This window comes from Oncorhynchus kisutch, linkage group LG30 (assembly GCF_002021735.2).
Source record: "Oncorhynchus kisutch isolate 150728-3 linkage group LG30, Okis_V2, whole genome shotgun sequence".
In the NCBI taxonomy this organism is placed as follows: domain Eukaryota; kingdom Metazoa; phylum Chordata; class Actinopteri; order Salmoniformes; family Salmonidae; genus Oncorhynchus; species Oncorhynchus kisutch.
In genome coordinates, this window is record NC_034203.2 from 24,944,198 (window position 1) to 24,966,394 (window position 22,197).

General features: G+C 42.2%; 1 protein-coding gene across 4 annotated transcripts; it reads left to right on the plus strand.

The window, feature by feature from the left end:
* The first annotated feature begins 327 nt into the window (after positions 1-327).
* LOC109874716 (histamine H3 receptor) lies at positions 328-21,792 on the plus strand. Of its 4 annotated transcripts, none has more exons than XM_031810942.1 (4): positions 328-360; positions 1,696-1,863; positions 3,561-3,727; positions 18,632-20,654. In XM_031810942.1, exons 2-4 carry the CDS (start codon positions 1,815-1,817, stop codon positions 19,418-19,420), a joined length of 1,005 nt encoding a protein of 334 aa, XP_031666802.1. In that variant the 5' UTR covers positions 328-360; positions 1,696-1,814; the 3' UTR covers positions 19,421-20,654. The 4 variants fall into 4 exon arrangements, with proteins under 4 accessions (XP_031666802.1, XP_031666803.1, XP_031666801.1 ...); XM_031810943.1 differs by lacking the exon at positions 328-360 and adding an exon at positions 501-893; XM_031810941.1 differs by lacking the exon at positions 328-360 and adding an exon at positions 1,435-1,522.
* The last annotated feature ends 405 nt before the right edge of the window (positions 21,793-22,197 follow it).

Here is a 22,197-nt window from a genome sequence, read left to right on the forward strand (position 1 = left end):
TGCGACACAGACAGAAGAGAGAGACTTTTAATTCTTTCCGTTTTTAATGATGAATTAAATGGTGCTCCATGGGACGTTCAAAGTTTTGGATATTTTATATATCCCATCTGTGATCTGTACTTCTCCAAAAACTTGTCCCTGACCTGCTTGGCGAGCTCCTTGGTATATTCATGATGCTGCTTGCTTAGTGATGTTGTAGACTCTGAGGCCTTTTAGAACAGGTGTATATATATACTGAGATCATGTGACAGATCCCTTGACACTTAGATTGCACACAGGTGGACTTTATATAACTAATTATGTGACTTCTGAAGGTAATTTGTTGCACCAGATCTTATTTAGGGGTTTAATAGCAAAGGGGTGAGTACATATGCACGCACCACTTTTATGTTTTACATTGTTTTGACATTTTTGAAACAAGTTTTATTTTTCATTTCCTTTCACCAATTTAGGCTATTTTGTGTATGTCCATTACATGAAATCAATTTAAATTACAGATTGTAATGCAACAAAATAGCAAAAATGCCAAGGGAGGATGAATACTTTTGCAAGGCACTGTATATGATATTGACAGCATCTTTAGGTCATTATATGCATAGGCTGCGCTGGTCGGCAAAGTGACAAGCGAAGCACATATTGAAGTTGCATTTAGAATTTTGGATGCAGATGCGCATGGATTTCAGCTGTTGCATTGCCTATTTCCAACTCCTTGGAATATCTGTCAACGATTTAACAACATTTTAAAGCTGATAAAGAAGATCATGGGGGGAGATCAACTCGATGCCAATGCGAGCTGGAATTACATGCACAACGACTCAACCAAAATGTGGAGCGACAACTCATTCACGGCACCTGTCATGGTCATTATTTTGATGATGATGATGATGATGATGGTAACTTTAATGGTTGTGATAGTTTTGGGAAACGCTTTGGTCATTTTCTCCTTTAAAGTAGACGAGTCTGAGGAGGCAAAGCAAAACAAAATGGGGCCTACATAAAGCTGTCCCAACAGCAGAGCTTTCTTTTCAGCAAAATGGAGTGAATCCTTACCACTGCTACACCTGGCTTTTAGCAGAGCCTTGTCTGGCAGTGAAAAAGTTAATTCAGCCTCATTTACTGCTTTAAAAAAATATTATAGCTGAAATGGTGACTTATTTAAACAAATGTGGTTTCTACTGACAATTGAGATGTACAAACTATGGCATAAGGCAATGACGAGCGGATAAGAAGCAATCTGTAATTTTGATTGAGACATTAATGAGCGAGCTAGGATGGAAGTGGTCAATATAACTATTTGTTCAGAAACGTTGAGATGCACAGCAACAGAATTCAGAACATGGGCTGTTCTTACAGTATTCTTCCTGTACACCAAGTCAGAACCGTGGGATACATAAAGGGGGCATATGAGCAGACAATGAAAGCACTTACAATATTCAATGATTACATTTCTCTAAAACAGGTTATATGTGCACCACCAAGTCAGAAGAGTAGGCTAAGGGAGGAAAGGGACCAAATGATTAGGGTGAGTCAGATGGGCTACTACCAGCTTACTACACAACATACACTTAGTTTTATTTACAGTATACATATCTCCCTGGCATATTACATTATTTATGCAGCAGCATACAAGTTGGAGGCCACTGTGTTCTTGGGGACCTTCAATGCAGTATACATTGTTTTGTTACCCTTCCCCAGATCTGTGACTTGATACAATCCTGCCTTTCGATATCCTGTCCAATCAATCAATTGAATTTACAACAGTTGGACTCCAATCAAGTTGTTGAAACATCTCGAGGACGATTAATGGAAACAAGATGCACCTGAGCTCAATTGAGTCTCATCGCAAAGGGTCTGAACACTTTTGTAAGTAAGGCATCTGTTTCTAATACATTTTCTAAAAACCTGTTTTCCCTTTGACTTAGTGTCCCCATGAGTGACAGAACAATGAGCCAATCACGGCACAACTAGAGAGCATGACCAACTCTCCTTATTTTCTGCTGGCTGCTCCACCACCATCACAGAAAGCACTGAGCTAGGCTGAAACACCTACATTTTGGAGCTGCCTTACTCAAGAAAGAAAAAAAAGACACTTTGTATGCTGCTTTATTAACTCAATTCTAAAATTGTTTTACATTGTTTGCAAACTGATATGTGACAAGTATTAATGCTAAATTAAAATGCAAAACGGGCTCTGTCCCACCTTCCCTGAATGACCCGTCGCCATTGCTATACCAGAGCACATAGAGGTGTATGGCTGTAGGCTAGTGGAGGTGTTTGCTTACCGGTACTTGTGGAAACTTTTAGCGGAAGTTTCAATTCATTGTAGATACCACAGACGACGTATATAGTGATGTAGATGCCAAAGCGTTTCCCACGTAACAAAAGTTCTGATGCTGCCTAGACCTGCGCGCACTTAATGATAGGCTATGGATGAGCGTTGTTGAGCAAGACGATATAGGATATTGACAGCATCTTTAGGTCATTATATGCATATTCGAGTAGGCTGCGCCGGTCGGCGAGGTGACAAGCAAAGGACATACTTTAGTTGCATTTTGGATGCAGATGCGCATGGATTTCAGGTGTTGTATTGCCTATTTCCAACTCCTTGGAATATCCGTCAATGATTTAACACAATTTAAAGCTGATAAATAAGATCATGGGGGGAGATCAACTCGATGCCAACGCAAGCTGGAATTACATGCACAACGACTCAACCAAAATGTGGAGCGACAACGCATTCACAGCGCCTGTCATGGTCATTCTTTTGCTGATGATGGTAACTTTGGTGGTTGTGATAGTTTTGGGAAACGCTTTGGTCATTTTCGCCTTTAAAGTAGACAAGAGTCTGAGGAGGCAAAGCAACTATTACTTCCTGAATCTCGCCATATCGGATTTTCTTGTTGGTGAGAACATTTTATGATTATTAAATTAAGTACATTGTTATTGCATGTTGTCATTTGCATTCATTTTCCTATTTAAAGTAATTTATTGGTCTGTCTGTTTGAGTGAGAATGATAAACAGTACAATATGAGGAATGTTATTTGTGGAACGCAACTCAGCCTGATGTTAGTGGTACAGGCTCCCATTAAAACATTGTTATAGACAGCAGACTGCCAGGAAGTGCAGATGAACAAATGTGGGCTCCGCTCCTCCTGGCAGAGTAGAATAAAAACATTTATTCAAGCGTAAGACTAACATGTATCCTAGCGGCTAGAGAAGCCAGATAACAACTGGACCGTTGCCAGTTCGAATTCTGGGTCGACGGGAAGAAAAAAACATCTGTCGGGAATTGAGCTTGCAACTGGAGGGTTGCTGGTATCAAACCTAGATTCCATTGCCTGCTGTTGTGCCCTTGAGCAATGCACTTAACCCCCCACAACATCAGCTCTCATGTAGCAGCTCCATGCACCTCCAGAAAAAAAGAGGAAAAAAACGTGATGTGTGTCTTTCAGAGGGGTTGGTTAAAAGTGGATGTCACATTTTGGTTGACCCAATATTGACCAATAAAGTAATCTTAACAAGTGCAATGCCTCTCCTCTCTCCCCATCTGGTTTTCCAGGGGCATTCTGCATTCCAGTGTACATCCCATACATCCTGACAGGGAGATGGATGTTGGGCAGAGGACTGTGCAAACTGTGGCTGGTCATGGACTACTTGCTCTGTACTGCCTCTGTCTTCAACATTGTCCTGATCAGCTATGACCGCTTCCTCTCTGTCACCAGAGCGGTGAGTAGGAGGAACCTTATGGCCTTGAATCAGTTCGTTGGAATGCCTTGAGAGGGGGATACCATACACACAATTGTCAGTTCTTAATTAAAGCCCCCTTGCAGTCTTTTATTTTATTTATGCATCATCACTGTATGTCTACTAAATCACTGTTTATTTCATTAAAATAAATCCAAATATGTTTTTTTAATCATTTATTTCCCTAAGCCTCCTTTTAGCCGATACAGTTGCATAGGTAGGATTTGTAGTACACAGAGTGACTATGACAAACGAACCGACCATCTGGATGAGCGTTTCAGACAGCGGGGTTACCCAGAGGAATGGCTGCATGACGCAAGGGAACGTTATAAAAATATGACCCAGGATGGCAGCCTTATGCCCAAACCTCCCCGCCCTCCTGACCAACGCATTCAATGCTTCCTTCAGTACTCCTCACTTGGTAAACAGTTCGACCACATCATTAAAAAACACTGGTATATGTTGAGCACTGATCCACAACAGGAAAAGACGTTTAAAGAACCCCAGCGGGTCGTCTTCAGACGCGCCCCCAACATCAGTCACATGGTGGTGAGGTCTGATCTTCCACCAGTGCCACACAGTACATTTCTAGACAATGTGTCAGACGGTAACTATAGATGTGGCGGGTGCACCCAGTGTAACTTCACGAACGAATGCAAAATGTCCAATCACCCTATTACGGGCAAGCCAATTAAGATTAAGGGCATCATTACATGTTCCACTAAAATGTGATATACCTGATCAAATGTATTTGTCTTCTATGTAAGAAAAACAAAACAAGTTCTGAAAACAAGGATAGCAGGACACAGGAGTAATATCAGGGCCCTTGACCAGAGAAACCCTGAGGCTGCGCATGTCATGGACGCTCGTCACAACATTAGCTCTTTGGCATCGATCATGTCAATACACCTAGGAGGGGCGGAGATACTGATAATCTATTATTGAGAAGAGAGCTGATTTCAGACCATTTCTTACCTGAATATGTCACTTTACTTTAATTTGTCTTGCCTTCCAGGTTACCCACTTGGTCATTTTGTAAATATATGTTATGTTCTGGAACCATTCCATGCACCCATCTCATTGTTATTTCATTATTAGAGACATGTAAATGTTTTTTGCACCCACCATGCATCATGTCCGCAATGGTCATGTGAGGTGAAATGTGTATATTTTGGGATGTGAGCAGTCAGTGTGTTTGACCTGACGAAGATCCGTTTCGGATGGAAACATTGTCAAGAAAGCTGGGAATTGGGAGCTTTAACAGTGTGCTGGCCTTCTTGTTCTATACTAGTATTCTTTATTAGGCCAGCACCTATGTTTTTTAAGGATGTGCGTATGACCACAAACTTTTCTGAGCCTCCTTTTGCCATTGAAATGCTCAGTTTGATCTTGTGGGCATGTTGATACAAATGTACATATACAACCCTGATTGGTGGAATGGATCGTTTAGACCAGGGATCATCAACTAGATTCAGCTGTGGGACGATTATTGGTATTTTTTTAATACATTTTTAAACATTTATTTAGAATGTATTTATTTTTTCTTGAGTGGATGGTCAGGGGGATGGAGCATAATTACATATTTATAGACTGCAAATTGACCGCAAGAAGGCCGAACAGATATATTATTTGACTAAAACATAATTTCAAACCGTTCTTTCATTTGAATATGATCACATACACTACCGGTCAAAAGTTTTAGAACACCTACTCATTCAAGTATATTTTTTAAACTATTTTCTACATTGTAGAATAATTGTGAAGACATCAAAACTGTTAAATAACACATGGAATCATGTAGTAACTAAAATAAGTGTTAAACAAATCCAAATATATTTGAGGTTCTTCAAAGTAGCCACCATTTGCCTTGATGACAACTTTGCACACTCTTGGCATTCTCTCAACCAGCTTCACCTGGAATGATTTTCCAACAGTCTTGAAAGAGTTCCCACATATGCTGAGCACTTGTTGGCTGCTATTCCTTCACTCAGCGGTCCAACTCATCCCAAACCATCTCAATTGGGTTGAGGTTGGGTGATTGTGGAGGCCAGGTCATCTGATGCAGCACTCCATCAATCTCCTTCTTGGTCAAATAGCCCTTACACAGCCTGGAGGTGTGTTGTGTGCTGCAATTTCTGAGGCTGGTAACTCTAATGAACTTATCCTCTGCAGCAGAGGTACCTCTGGGTCTTCCTTTCCTGTGGTGGTCCTTATCAGAGCCAGTGTCATCATAGCTCTTGATAGTTTTTGCGACTGCACTTTTTCCGAATTGACTGACCTTCATGTCTTAAAGTAATGATGGACTGTCGTTTCTCTTTGCTTATTTGAGCTGTTCTTGCCATAATATGGACTTGGTCTTTTACCAAATAGGGCTATCTTCTGTATACCACCTCTGCCTTGTCACAACACAACTGATTGGCTCAAATGCATTAAGAAGGAAAGAAATTCCACAGATTAACTTTTAACAAGGCACACCTGTTAATTGAAATACATTCCAGGTGACTACCTCATGAAGCTAGTTGAGAGAATACCAAGAGTGTGAAAAGCTGTCATCATGGCAAAATAAAATATATTTGGATTTGTTTAACCCTTTTTTTGGTTACAAGCTGATTCCATATATTATTTTCATAAGATTCAACAACTGAGACATCAACGGAACAAGTTCCACAGACATGTGACGAACATAAATGGAATAATGTGTCCCTGAACAAAGGAGGGGGGGGGGGGGGCAAAATCAAGAGTAACAGTCAGTATGTGGTGTGACCACCAGCTGCATTAAGTACTGCAGTTCATCTCCTCCTCATGGACTGCACCAGATTTGCCAGTTCTTGCTGTGAGATGTTACCCCACTCGTCCACCAAGGCACCTGCAAGTTCCCGGACATTTCTGGTGGGGAATGGCCCTAGCCCTCACCCTCCGGTCCCAGAAGTGCTCAATGGGATTGAGATCTGTGCTCTTCGCTGGCCATAGCAGAACACTGACATTCCTGTCTTGCAGGAAATCACGAACAGAACGAGCAGTATGGCTGGTGGCATTGTCATGTCAGGACGGTCCCTCCACCTCAAAATCGATCCCGCTCCAGAGTACAGGCCTCGGTGTAACGGTCATCCCTTCGACAATAAATGTGAATCCAACCATCACCCCTGGTGAGACAAAACCGTGACTCGTCATTGAAGAGCACTTTTTGCCAGTCCTGTCTGGTCCAGCGACGGTGGGTTTGTGCCCATAGGCGACATTGTTGCTGTGATGTTTGGTTCAGGACCTGCCTCACAACAGGCCTACAAGCCCTCAGTCCAGCCTCTCTCAGCCTATTGCGGACAGTCTGAGCACTGATGGAGGGATTGTGCGTTCCTGGTGTAACTCAGGCAGTTGTTGTTGCCATCCTGTACTGTCCCTCAGCTGTGATGTTCGAATGTACCGATCCTGTGCAGGTGTTATAACACGTGGTCTGCCACTGCGAGGATGATCATCTGTCCATCCTGTCTCTCTGTAGCGCTGTTTAGGCGTCTCGCAGTACGGACATTGAAATGTATTGCCCTGGCCACATCTGCAGTCCTCATGCCTCCTTGCCGCATGCCTAAGGCATGCCTAAGGACACTGGGTATATTTTATTTTGGTGTTTTTCAGAGTCAGTAGAAAGGCCTCTTTTTAGTGTCCTAAGTCTTCATAACTGTGACTTTAATTGCCTACCGTCTGTAAGCCGTTAGTGTCTTAACGACCGTTCCACAGGTGCATGTTCATAAATTGTTTATGGTTCATTGAACAAGCATGGGAAACAGTGTTTAAACACTTTACAATGAAGATCTGTGAAGTTAATTCGTAAAATCCAAATATCTTTGAAAGAAAAGGGGATTTTTTGTTAGATTTTTTGCTGAGTTTATATTATTGTCAAAATATAACATTGTGATATGCAACTGCATCGAGTTTTCCCCCATCACACATTCAAAGTCAATAGTGGCGAACTACGCATCACCGTGGGCAAACTAAGTGCCCTCCAGGACACCTACTGCACCCGATGTCGCAGGAAGGCTAAAAATATCTCATCAAGGACAACATCCACATGAGCCACTGTCTGTTCACCCCGCTACCATCCAGAAGGCGAGGTCAGTACAGGTGCATCCAAGCTGGGACCGAGAAGCTGTTTTTCAGTCTCTATCTCAAGGCCATCAGACTGTTAAACAGTCATCACTAACACAGAGGCTGCTGCCTACATACAGACTTGAAATCATTGGCCACTTTAATAAATGGATCACTAGTCACTTTAGAGATGCCACTTTAATAATGTTTACATATCTTGCATTACTCATCTCATATGTGTATATACTGTGATTTACACCTCTATTGCATCTTGCCTATGCCGCTCTGTCTATCTTTCTCCATATATTTATATGTATATATTATTTTTACATTCCTTTACTTATTTGTGTGTATTAGGGAGTTGTTGTGGAATTGTTCGATTACATGTTAGATATTGCTGCACTGTCGGAACTAGAAGCACAAGCATTGTGCTACACTCACAATAACATCTGCTAACCATGTGTATGTGACCAATAACATTTGATTTGACCAGTTGTGGGATAATGTCAATGTGGCTTTGATTTGATTGTTTTTTAAATTTATTTTTAATTTCACCTTTATTTAACCAGGTAGGCTAGTTGAGAACAAGTTCTCATTTACAACTGCGACCTGGCCAAGATAAAGCATAGCAGTGTGAACAGACAACAACAGAGTTACACATGGAGTAAACAATAAACAAGTCAATAACACAGTAGAAAAAAAGAGAGTCTATATACATTGTGTGCAAAAGGCATGAGGAGGTAGGCGAATAATTACAATTTTGCAGATTAACACTGGAGTGATAAATGATCACATAGTCATGTACAGGTAGAGATACTGGTGTGCAAAAGAGCAGAAAAGTAAATAAATATAAACAGTATGGGGATGAGGTAGGTAAATTGGGTGGGCTATTTACCGATAGACTATGTACAGCTGCAGTGATCGGTTAGCTGCTCAGATAGCAGATGTTTGAAGTTGGTGAGGGAGATAAGTCTCCAACTTCAGCGATTTTATTTTTATTTTATTTTTTCAAATTGCAATTCGTTCCAGTCACAGGCAGCAGAGAATTGTAGCCGGGAGCTTTATATTTATGACAGTTTGCGATGTAAAACATTTAAAAAATGTATGTACTTACAGAATTGCTTGGCAAGCTACTCATAGGTCGACTGCGAGCTACTGGTAGCTCCTGATCTACTGGTAGCTCCTGATCTACTGGTTGTAGACCCCTGCTCTAGAGCATACCCCGCTTACCCCTTCAATTTAGGAGGATACATAAGCTGAAATTCCAGGCATTTCTTTTCAAACAGCTCTTACACAGAAATGGCATTATCATTTTCATAATTTCAGAGTATAATTTTGACCTCAGAATAGAAATATCATTAAAAAAGCATGGACATCGTGTTTTTGACGTTGTCTTATTAGTGGATTCTCACACTGCTCTCAGGGCAGGTCTGCCAGTTTTGACTAGCAGTTACATTTCGTAGCAGGTTCAAACTTATACAGCAGGTTAGGAGAGTTAACCTAATTATCCTAACCTGCCACGTTAAGGTTAAGAAAAGGGTTAGGGTTAGCTAAAATGCTGAAATTGTCCAAGACATGACTCGACCATGTCAAGTTACAACCAGGCCTGCCCTGAGAACAGTCCTGGTTTCCACTAATATGAAGCTGTTTTTTTTAATGCACTGCACTTTAACTCTTGATGTTGGTTGATGTTGGTTTCCATTGTTTTCATTTTGCTTGACAACTTGGAAATGTTGCCTGAGTCAGAAAGAGGTGAGAGAGGAGAGTGAGAGTTTGGTAAACCATTCCACGCATTCTCTTGAACATTTAGGCACTTAAACCTTAGTGCTGTTTTTCTAAGAACCAAACAAATGTAAGTGCTCAATTACTATTGAAAGGGTCAAGACTCCCGTCAGGTGTGTTGCTGGTACTATTTAATGAAGCTGCCAGTTGAGTACTTGAGGCGTCTATTTCTCAAACTAGACACTCTAATGTACTTGTCCTCTTGCTCAGTTGTGCACCGGGGCCTCCCCCTCTTCCTATTCTGGTTAGGGCCAGTTTGCGCTGTTCTGTGAAGGGAGTAGTACACAGCGTTGTATGAGATCTTCAGTTTATTGGCAATTTCTTGCATGGAATAGTCTTCAATTCTCAGAACAAGAATAGACTGACGAGTTTCAGAAGAAAGTTAATTGTTTATGCCGTTTTGAGCCTGTAATCGAACCCACAAATGCTGATGCTCCAGATACTCAACTAGTCTAAAGAAGGACAGTTGTATAGCTTCTTTAATCAGCACAAAAATGTTCAGCTGTCCTAACATAATTGCATAAGGGTTGATCAATTAGCCTTTTAAAATGATACACTTGGATTAGCAAACACAACAGCCTCTGTACGCCTATGTATTCCATTATTTTATTTTTTAAATCAGCCGTTTCCAGCTAATAGTCATTTACAACATTAACAATATCTACGCTGTATTTCTGATCAATTTGATGTTACTTTAATGGACCAAAAAAAGTAGCTTTTCTTTAAAAAACAAGGACATTTCTAAGTGACCCCAAACTTTTGAACGGTAGTGTATTTGCATCAGTCACGTCTTTTGTGGTCATTTTGAAGTTTATAGCATAATGCATCAGCGATTTAAGCATTGCTATAGAACACTTTATATTATCTGGATAATTATTTGAAAATGTAAAGCAATAGGTATAATTTTCTTTCTTTTGTTGACATAGTCCCAAAATGTTTTGCTTGTCAGCCATCTAGTTTTTAAGATGTGTAACATTCAAAATACAGAAATTGAATTTGATGGAGCGTTGGTGGAGCGTCACAGCGCTGTCTCTCTAACAGCAACATGTAAAGGCTCGCTGGGCATGGACAGGCTAAATATTTTGCGCCCCTGCTTAAGCATCAGCCCTCATGCCACTGAGTGAGAAGTTATTGTTTTTGGGCAAAGTAATGTGAGGTGTTGTTGGAGATGCATCTTGGTCAGTTTGGCTCGGAAAATGCCGCCCTAGTCAAACTGCTGCTCTTGGCGGCTGCCTAATAATGCCTAATGGGCAGGTGTGGGCTTCTCCTCTTCAGCCAGAGGAATGAGGTTTCAAATCTGAAAAGCTTGGCCACCATTGCTTAAATATAATATTAAAATAAATGATAGGGAATGCACCTTATTAGGGCCACTGACTGAACTGTCACAATCAGTTTAACCATAACAATTACAGTGCAAAATGTCTTTGTCGTAAGTAATCTGTGATGTGCAGAACTTTTAGCAACAGAATGTGGCAGAGAGCGTATACATATTTATATGAACTTATTTAAACTGACTGTCTTTCGTACCAAACAACACCATCTCTGAAGTTAGCCTTTCAGAAATGGGCACAGATACTGTCACCTGCTTTCATTGTGCCAATTTAAATCATTTGTAGCATCAGTGACTGGATGTGCATATGCCAGTTGACTGATCGTGCCTTCTCTAGTGTCTTACTTGCCCATTGGGCACAGACGTCAGTTACATGTCTAGTTTTGATTTACATTTGGTTGAGTTGTCAACCACAGTTGAGTTATCACCACAGACAGATGCTGGCACTAAGACCACATTCGGTCAGCTGTGTAAGGAAATAAGAGGCAGCACTCCTAGTGAAATTGAGAATACTACTACTATAATTGAGAATTTCAATAAGCATTTTTCTACGGCTGGCCATGCTTTCCACCTGGCTACCCCTACCCCGGTCAACAGCAATGCACCCCCCACAACAACTTGCCCAAGCCTTCCCCATTTCTCCTTCTCCCAAATCCAGTCAGCTTATGTTCTGAAAGAGCTGCAAAATCTGGACCCCTACAAATCAGCCTGGCTAGACAATCTGGACCCTTTCTTTCTAAAATGATCTGCTGAAATTGTTGCTACCCCTATTACTAGCCTGTTCAACCTCTGTTTCGTGTCGTCCGAGATTCCCAAAGATTGGAAAGCAGCTGCGGTCATCCCCCTCTTCAAAGGGGGGGACACTCTTGACCCAAACTGCTACAGACTTATATCTATCCTACCCTGCCTTTCTAAGGTCTTCGAAAGCCAAATCAACAAACAGATTACCGATCATTTCGAATCTCACCATACCCTCTCTGCTATGCAATCTGGTTTCAGAGCTGGTCATGGGTGCACCTCAGCCACGCTCAAGGTGGCCATCGATAAGAAACATTACTGTGCAGCTGTATTCATTGATCTGGCCAAGGCTTTCGACTCTTGTCAATCACCACATCCTCATCGGCAGACTCGACAGCCTTGGTTTCTCAAATGATTGCCTCGCCTGGTTCACCGACTACTTCTCTGATAGAGTTCAGTGTGTCAAATCTGAGGGTCTGCTGTCTGGACCTCTTGCAGTCTCTGTGGGGCTGCCACAGGGTTCAATTCTTGGACCGACTCTCTTCTCTGTATACATCAATGATGTCGCTCTTGCTGCTGGTGAGTCTCTGATCAACCTCTACGCAGACGACACCATTCTGTATACTTCTGGCCCTTCTTTGGATACTGTGTTAACAACCCTCCAGGTAAGCTTCAATGCAATACAATTCTCCTTCCGTGGCCTCCAATTGCTCTTAAATACAAGTAAAACTAAATGCATGCTCTTCAACCAATCGCTGCCTGCACCTGCCCTCCTGTCCAACATCACTACTCTGGACGGCTCTGACTTAGAATATGTGGACAACTACAAATACCTAGGTGTCTGGTTAGACTGTAAACTCTCCTTCCATACCCACATAAAACATCTCCAATCCAAAGTAAAATCTAGAATTGGCTTCCTATTTCACAACAAAGCATCCTTCACTCATGCTACCAAACATGCCCTTGTAAAACTGACCATCCTACCAATCCTCGACTTCGGCGATGTCATTTACAAAATAGCCTCCAATACCCTACTCAACAAATTGGATGCAATCTATCACAGTGCCATCCGTTTTGTCACCAAAGCCCCATATACTACCCACCATTGCGACCTGTACGCTCTCGTTGGCTGGTCCTCGCTTCATACTCGTCGCCAAACCCACTGGCTCCATGTCATCTACAAGACCCTGCTAGGTAAAGTCCCCCCTTTATCTCAGCTCGCTGGTCACATAGCATCACCCACCTGTAGCACGCGCTCCAGCAGGTATATCTCTCTGGTCACCCCCAAAACCAATTCTTCCTTTGGCCGCCTCTCCTTTCAGTTCTCTGCTGCCAATGACTGGAACGAACTACAAAAAATCTCTGAAACTGGAAACACTTATCTCCTTCACTAGCTTTAAGCACCAGCTGTCAGAGCAGCTCACAGATTACTGCACCTGTACATAGCCAACCTATAATTTAGCCCAAACAACTACCTCTTTCCCTACTGAATTTATTTTATTTATTTATTTTGCTCCTTTGCACCCCATTATTTTTATTTCTACTTTGCACATTCTTCCACTGCAAATCTACTATGGCATTGAGGAATACACCACATGAGTCACTGGCTTTATCAATAAGTGCATTGAGGACGTCGTCCCCACAGTGACTGTACGTACATACACCAACCAGAAGCCATGGATTACAGGAAACATTCGCACTGAGCTAAAGGGTAGAGCTGCCGCTTTCAAGGTGCAGAATTCTAACCCGGAAGCTTACAAGAAATCCTGCTATGCCCTGCGACGGACCATCAAACAGGCAAAGCGTCAATACAGGGCTAAGATTGAATCATACTACACCGAGGCTCTGACGCTCGTCTTATGTGGCAGGGCTTGCACACTATTACAGACTACAAAGGGAAGCACATCCACGAGCTGCCCAGTGACACGAGCCTACTAGATGAGCTAAATCACTTCTATGCTTGCTTTGAGGCAAGCAACACTGAGGCATGCATGAGAGCATCAGCTGTTCCAGATGACTGTGTGATCACGCTCTCTGTAGCCGACGCGAGTAAGACCTTTAAACAGGTCAACATACACAGGCAACCGGACCAGACGGTTTACCAGGACGTGTGCTCCGGGCATGTGCTGACCAACTGGCAGGTGTCTTCACTGTTATGTTCAACATGTCCCTGATTGTGTCTGTAATACCAGCATATTTCAAGCAGACCACCATAGTCCCTGTGCCCAAGAACACAAAGGCAACCTGCCTAAATGACTACAGACCCGTAGCACTCACGTCCGTAGCCATTAAGTGCTTGGAAAGGCTGGTAATGGCTCACATCCACACAATTATCACTGAAACCCTAGACCCACTCCAATTTGCATAACGCCCAAACAGATCCACAGATGATGCAATCTCTATTTCACTCCACACTGCCCTTTCCCACCTGGACAAAAGGAACACTTATGAGGGCCTCCCGGGTGGCGCAGTGGTTAACACTGCGCCACCCGGGAGCTGTACTGCAGCGCCAGCTGCGCCACCAGAGACTCTGGGTTCGCGCCCAGGCTCTGTCGTAACTGGCCGCCACCGGGAGGTCCGTGGGGCGACGCACAATTGGCCTAGCGTCGTCCGGGTTAGGGAGTGTTTGGCCGGTAGGGAAATCCTTGTCTCATCGCGCACCACCGACTCCTGTGGCGGGCCGGGCGCAGTGCGCGCTAACCAAGGCTGCCAGGTGCACAGTGTTTCCTCCGAAACATTGGTGCGGCTGGCTTCTGGGTTGGATGCGCGCTGTGTTAAGAAGCAGTGCGGCTTGGTTGGGTTGTGTATCGGAGGACGAATGACTTCAACCTTCGTCTCTCCCGAGCCCGTGAGACAAGATAGTAGCTACTAAACAATTGGATACCACGAAAATGGGGAGAAAAAGGGGTACAATTTTTTTTTTTTTCAAAGGAACAATTATGTGAGAATGACTACAGTCCAGCGTTCAACACCATAGTACCCTCAAAGCTCATCACTAAGCTAAGTCTCCTGGGACTAAACACCTCCCTCTACAACTGGATCCTGGACTTTCTGATGGGCAGCCCCCAGGTGGTGAGGGTAGGTAGCAACACATCTGCCACGCTGATCCTCAACACTGGAGCTCCCCAAGGGTACGTGATCAGTACCCTCCTGTACTCCCTGTTCACCCACGACTGCATTACTGTTGTTTTATTTCTTTACTTGCCTATTGTTCACCTAATATATTTTTTGCACTATTGGTTAGAGCCTGTAAGTAATCATTTCACTGTAAGGTCTACACCTGTTGTATTCGGCGCACGTGACAAACTTGGATTTGATTAACGTAAATTCAACGTGAAATCATCAAAATGTCATTGGATTTAAGTTGAGAGACAAAATGCCCTAACGTTGATGACTTGCAAAATCCAATTCGTTTTTCCACATTGTCAACACAGATCTTTTGGGGTTGAAATGATGTGGAAACAATGTTGACTCAACCAGTTTTTCCCCAGTTGTCAGATCCTTTGAATGAGTTAAGGCAGATAAAGGAGAGAGGGATGTTGTGTATAATAGTCTGTTTTGTTTCACCAAAAGACAGGGTGAAGTAAACTCTTCACAGCATCCAATCTGAATTCAAATGACCAGATATCTATTCTGACCCAGCTGGAAGAATAAACCTGAATAGTCGAAGTCATTCCCCTCTTTTTACTGGCTGAAGCGAAACCTATGGTCATGTTTGTGCAGAGCCATATGACTGTGCAGAGCCATATGACTGTGAAGAGCCATATCACTGTGAAGAGCCATATGACTGTGCAGAGCCATATGACTGTGCAGAGCCATATGACTGTGCAGAGCCATATGACTGTGCAGAGCCATATGACTGTGCAGAGCCATATGACTGTGCAGAGCCATATGACTGTGCAGAGCCATATGACTGTGCAGAGCCATACTTTTATAGAGTCCTTGGTATACAAGAGCGCAAAGAGGTCTATGGCTGTAGGCTAATTGAGGTGTACTAGGGGAAACTTTTAGCGCTGATCAACCGTTCTGATTCTGCCAAGACCAGCGCTCACTTCATGATAGGCTATCGATGAGTGTTGGTGAGCAAGAAGATTGAGTATATTGACATCTTCTTTAGTTCTGTGTGAGTGTGTCATATCGACCATTTTTGAGTAGGTTGCTTCTGTCGGCGACGTGTCCAGCAAAGGACATACTAAAGATACATACTGAATTAAAATAAACTATAGGGAATGAATGTATCAGATACCTTATTAGACCACTGACTGAACTGTCACAATCAGTTTAACCATAACAATTACTGCACAAAATGTCTTGGTAGTAAGTCATCTGTGATGTAAAAAAAACTCCTATTTTAGCAACACAATGTGGCAGAGAGCGTAGAAATATTTGTATATATTTATTTAAACTGACTCTCGTACCAAACAACATCATCTCTGAATTCAGAAATGGGCACAGACAGTGTCACCCACTTTCATTATGCCAATTTAAATCATTTGTGCCATCAGTGACTGTATGTGCATATGCCAGGTGACTGATCATTCCTTCTCTAGTGTCTTTGTATGAGGTAAAGCACACAAAGCACAGTAGACAAAGGAGAGTAATACTGTGTATAATGTTCTGTTTTGTTTCACCAGCACAACACTTAACATCAGAGGCATGAATACAAATGAAACTAGAGAGGCTGAGGCTCTCCTTTAAGCCACACAACATTACGCTTTGATCATAGACATCCTCCAGTTTCTATGATCCTCCAGTTTCCCTCCAATCAATCAGTAGAGAGAAAGAGATGGTCGGCGGCCAAGGAGCGGCATTTTGCCTTAAAGCACTTTCCTCCCAACTTGAAATGGAAGTGGCAGGCCGTCACATATTGTAGAGCATCTGAAGTGAAAAGGAAAGATTGGGATCAAGATGGAGATGTAGGGTCAGTACAGGTGGTGCAAGTTGAGCTTTTTCCGATAGAAATTGGATCAAACCTAAGAGAGGATGTTGAAGAACATTGAAGCTCATGAAGCAGACTGGGCTGGGGGGGATGTACCAAGACATCTCCTTAGAAAGCCCTACAAGACTAGGACTTGTTACTGACCTGACCAGGAAAGACTCTGCCACCTAGAACACCAACCCCTATACACTACCTGGTACGTGGTCACATGGTCCTGGTCACTCCCTAGTGCAAGTTGAAGGGTGGACTGCGTACATATATTACACACTGTAAGTTTACATATATTGTGTACATATATTACACACTGTAAGTTTACATATATTGTGTACATATATTACACACTAAGTTTCATCCTCACAACCAGGTTTCCATCCAACCTTTTTATGCAGGTAATATACATGTCGGATGAAAAATCTCATCCCTGATGGAAACAGCACATTTGTCTGTAAACTTTACAAATGTCACCAAAACCAAAATATGCTAGACAAGGTGGGGTCTTTTTTTTTTCAACCAGTGAGTACAGAGACGTTCATGGACGTTGAAAAGTAGTTGAAATTTGGTCCGACCTGGCTATGATTTCAACGTTCACAGATGTCCACAGTTGTTTTTTGGTCATGTCCGGACCAGCCTTGATTTTAACGTCTAAACATAGACGTCCATGATTGGTTAAGATTTGGTCCAAATGTGAACCAATCATAGTTGCCACAAGTTTGGACAGCTCAGTACGTAACAGTACAGTACAGCACAGTATAGTACACTAAAGAAAATGTAGAGTGTAGTTCAATACATTACAGTAGAGTACAGTAAAGAAGTTTAGTACAGTACAGCACAGTATAGTACACTAAAGAAAATGTAGTGTAGTTCAGTACATTACAGTAGAGTACAGTAAAGAAGTGTAGTACAGTAGAGCACAGTATAGTACACTAAAGAAAAGTAGAGTATAGTACATTACGGTACAGTAGTGCTACTGTGCTGTACTTTGATGTCCAAACCTGTGAAACGTAGACGTCTAGGATTGGTTCAGAGTCGGTCCTGTCCAGACCAACTAAATGTGGTCTTGTTTGGTGGTGGAGCTCATTAAAGTAATAGCCAGTGTGTAGAATAACACCTAAATATGCAAAGGAAGATATTGCATATTTCTACCTTTTTGTGTACACATTTAGGATACATAACCATGAAGAGTATTATAGATCAGGGACCCAACTTAATTCTGTTATCAGATGTATATTATTATTATGCATTTCAATAACCAAAATAGGTGTCATAGCTGACACCCCATTTTCTTCTGCAGATATCTTGAATGTTCATTTGGAGCAGATATTTAAGGGTTTTTGAAAATGTGGATGTTTTCAAATGTTACTAAACTTTGCATCTGCACAGTTCTTCCAGTAGATGTGTTTTTGTCAAATGTACTGTGTAAATTGTTGAAAGTAGTCATTGTGCATAAAATTGTTGTCACTTGTGCTCCCTCTTTGGCCTCTAGGTCACCAGGCTGCTCGTTATGGCGCACACCTGTCACCATCGTTACGCGCATTACGACACTCACCTGGACTCCACCTCCTTGATTACCTTCCCTATACATGTCACTCCCTTTGGTTCCTTCCCCAGGCATCATTGTTTTATGACACTCACCTGGAATCCATCGCCTCCTTGATTACCTTCCGAATATATGTCACTCCCTTTGGTTCCTTCCCCAGGCATCATTGTTTCTGTTTCAGTTTCCTGTCTGCGTTGTTCGTGTCTCTTGTTTTGTATTGCGTTTTATTTATTTATTAAAACACGCACTCCCTGAACTTGCTTCCCGACTCTCAGCGCACATCGTTACAGTTGTATGGTTTATTGAACATTGAAATCAATGGTTTTTGTTTGGCATACATTATAAGAAAAAACCTGAGTCTGTGCAATTCAGTTATCGTGGAATTGCCCTTTACAAACCAACATCTAGACAGAATGAGTCATAACACAACAAAGCCCAAAATCATTAATCATGTCCATCATCTTTGTCTCTTGTTTCCGCCAGATGAGCTACCGTGCCAGACAGGGCATGACCCACCAAGCCATCATGAAGATGATAGCAGTCTGGGTCCTGGCCTTTGTCCTCTATGGCCCTGCCATCATCTTCTGGGAGCTGGTGGTGGGGAAGAGCCGTGTCCCGGACGATGAGTGCTACGCTGAGTTCTACTACACCTGGTACTTCCTCCTCAGTGCCTCCATGTTGGAGTTCTTCTCCCCCTTAATCTCTGTAACCTTCTTCAACCTCAGCATCTACCTCAACATACGTCGGAGGAGGCTCCGGAACAGAGATGAGACGAGTGGACAGGCCCACGCGCCTGATGGACAGCCCCCTCCCCTGGGGAGAGGGGAATGCCTCCGCCTCACTTCCCTCTTCTCCCGGAACTCGGTAGTGGTTAAGAAGCTGTCTAGCACTGTGTCGGTCCAGGAGAGGGGATCAGGCTCGGGGTCCTTCCACTCCCAGATCTTCCATCCCCCCTTGGAGCGGCAGGACACCTCCACTAGGGGCACACAGCGCAGCTGCCTGTCAAGGGACAAGAAGATTGCCAAGTCGCTGGCTGTCATCGTGTGTGTGTTTGCTGTGTGCTGGGCGCCCTACACCCTCCTGATGATCATCAGAGCCGCCTGTAAGGGACGCTGCGTCCAGCACCACTGGTATGAGGTCACCTTCTGGCTGCTGTGGCTCAACTCGGCCATTAACCCTTTCCTCTACCCGCTCTGTCACAGCAGCTTCCGCAGGGCCTTCGGCAGGATCCTGTGTCCCAGACGGAGGGCAACTCAGCTGGCCACCAACTGACCTGCAGTATGGCCAATCACTTAAGGGCCTCTACTGTATCGTGATGCATAGGCCAGTAGCCAGAGAGGTGGTAACCCAAAGGAGATAATCAAGACTAAAACTGATACTTTAGCAATGAACATTTTTAATGGAACAAAACAGATAGTCTTACATGTGATAGGTCAGTGGCCAGAGAAGTGGGGTGTATCTCGAAAGCCGAAATGACTCAAAGGTGATACTACATAAACTCAAAGGCGATACTACCCACTGGCACAAACTGGTTGAATCAACGTTGTTTCAACGTAATTTGTCAACGTCTTGTGACGTGGAATCTTAAGTGGAGAATACAAAAAGTCATCAACTTTTGTTTTGAGGGTGAAATTTCTACCACAGGACTATGTCGCCATTGTAACCAAATTTCAACATAGACAAACCTTGTATAAAATATATACCTTTTAAAACATCTTTAAAAGATCTTCAATGTCATATCCACTACCAAAATAAGAAAAAAAAACTATAGGCTGGGCAGCACCTCCTACTGGAGAATGTATTTCTGTACAGATTCACTTTGGTCTCCTACCCAAGGTTTTAACCAAGCCCAGCCCTGCTTACCTATGATATTTGTCACTGACTCTTACCAGTGCGATATCATGAGAATGATTTTTGCGAATTCTCCACTTAATAACGATATAGATTCGCTGTTGCTTTCAAAGTCATTCCAAAAGGGTAGGTTTAACGTAGCAAATGAAAAGAGACCATACTTTATCAGTCATGTACTGTATCATCAATGATGCTATTTAGGCCTATATACAGTTATTGTTTCAGTTCAGCAGGCCTAGGCTTTCAAACTCTGGTTGATTTGAAATGTAATGATATGTAGTGATATTGAATTGTGTTTGGTTGTCAACGCAACCAGAGATCAACATTTGAAGGAGTTGTAAATCTTTTTGACTATGTTCCGTCTGTGCCACTGACTTAATTAATCATTTCTATGTTTGATTCACGTCTCAAACTCAACCAAAAATCGAAGTTAAAGAATAGGATGGAGACATTATTTGTAAAATAACTGGGATTGAAGCTAGTCTTAAATCAGTCTTTGTATTTGTATTTTGTATTTATTAAGGATCACCATTAGCTGCCTCCATCCAGGGGCGCAGGTACTCTTCCTGGGTTCCAGCAACATTAAGGCAATTATATACAATAAAAAATATTACATGACATTTCATACCACTTTTCACAACACATTAAGTGTGTTCCCTCAGGCCACTACTATCACATATTTACAATACAACATCCATGTGTACGTGTGTGTAGAGTGTGTGTCATCTCTTCACAGTCCCCTGTTCCATAAGGTATATTTTTTAATCTGTTTTTTTAAATCTGATTGTCCTGCTTGCATCAGTTACCTGATGTGGAATAGAGTTCCATGTAGCCATGGCTCTATGTAGTACTGTGCGCCTCCCATAGTCTGTTCTTGACTTGGGATTGTGAAAAGATCTTTTGGTGGCATGTCTTGTGGGGTATGCATGTCTGAGCTGTGTGCTAGTAGTTTAAACAGACAGCTCGATATATTCAGCATGTCAACACTTCTTACAAAAACAAGTAGTGATGAAGTCAATCTCTACTCCACTTTGAGCCTTTACATGCATATTATTAATGTTATCTCTCCGAAAGCAGAAGATAAATCAGAAGATTTGTTGATATTTGGTTGTGTTGACTGCATTGATCACTTGCACCATGTACTTTGAATGTAATCTCAACTGCAATCCAGGTAATTTGTTTCTGCTATTAGATGAAGCACAGTGATAACACGTTAATCTGTTGTATACCTAAGCAAAATCTCAGACATTGTTTTCTCATTTGAACTTGTTGTGTTTTAAAAAAAAGCATTGATAGGTTATTAAACAACATCTGACATTGCTTTTCCATTGGAATTTGGTTGTTCTTTTAGATGGTTGAAAGCATAATGACAACATGATGAAAATGCAACTAACTTTGGGCTGTCTTTTGGAGTGGGTGGATAGGACTATAGGTTGTAATCTCATTGATCAACGTCTTAACCAAATATTACAGTACACAAGTATCCACGTTGAAATTACGTGGTGTTCCCAGGGGTAATGACCAAATCTGATATTTTACCAATGAAAATATTGGATATAACAAAACCGATTGTCATATTGACTGCTGTTTACAAAAGTAGATTTGAAGAGTAGATTTGAATGTATTATGAGCATGTGCATGGCAATGTTCGTTCTCTGTTAAGTCTGAATTTTGTGCAAATGTACAGTATTCATCAAATTATATGGCACCAAGGTACTATGTGGCCCATGTGAATTCATGCTTGTCATCATTATCGTAAGACCAATATTTGGTGTATGAATAAAAAACATTCATGTTGAACTTTTTCAGAAACAGGCCACTACCTTCCTCTGCTGTCAGAATTATGCCACTACTGACCTCTATAGAAAATATTTCTTTGTCATCAAACATTGGCCAACATGAACTGATATGTTAACATTTATTAGGCTGAATTACCATATTGGCAAGATTAAATTGCTTTATACAAGAAGGCATTTTATTGTATGACAAACAGGTGGTAAATCAAAGTATTTGTTTCTTTTGTACCGTATTGGATAATGAACTTGGTGTACAGGAGTAAATTCGCCACTAGATGTCACTGTGCCTCTTCTAGCTTTTGTTTGTATCAACACCCTCTGTGTACCCATAGTTTATTTTATTTTTTACTTCATTTCACCTTCATTTAACCAGGTAGGCCAGTTGAGAACAAGTTCTCATTT

What these genes read in the sequence shown, in the direction of transcription:
- LOC109874716 (XM_020466736.2), top strand. Translation starts at nt 2,657, where the DNA reads ATGGGGGGAGATCAACTCGATGCCAACGCAAGCTGGAATTACATGCAC. An exon ending in CATATCGGATTTTCTTGTTG is followed by an intron (nt 2,904 to 3,560) that starts GTGAGAACATTT and finishes CTGGTTTTCCAG; the next exon opens with GGGCATTCTGCATTCCAGTG. An exon ending in TCCTCTCTGTCACCAGAGCG is followed by an intron (nt 3,728 to 18,631) that starts GTGAGTAGGAGG and finishes TGTTTCCGCCAG; the next exon opens with ATGAGCTACCGTGCCAGACA.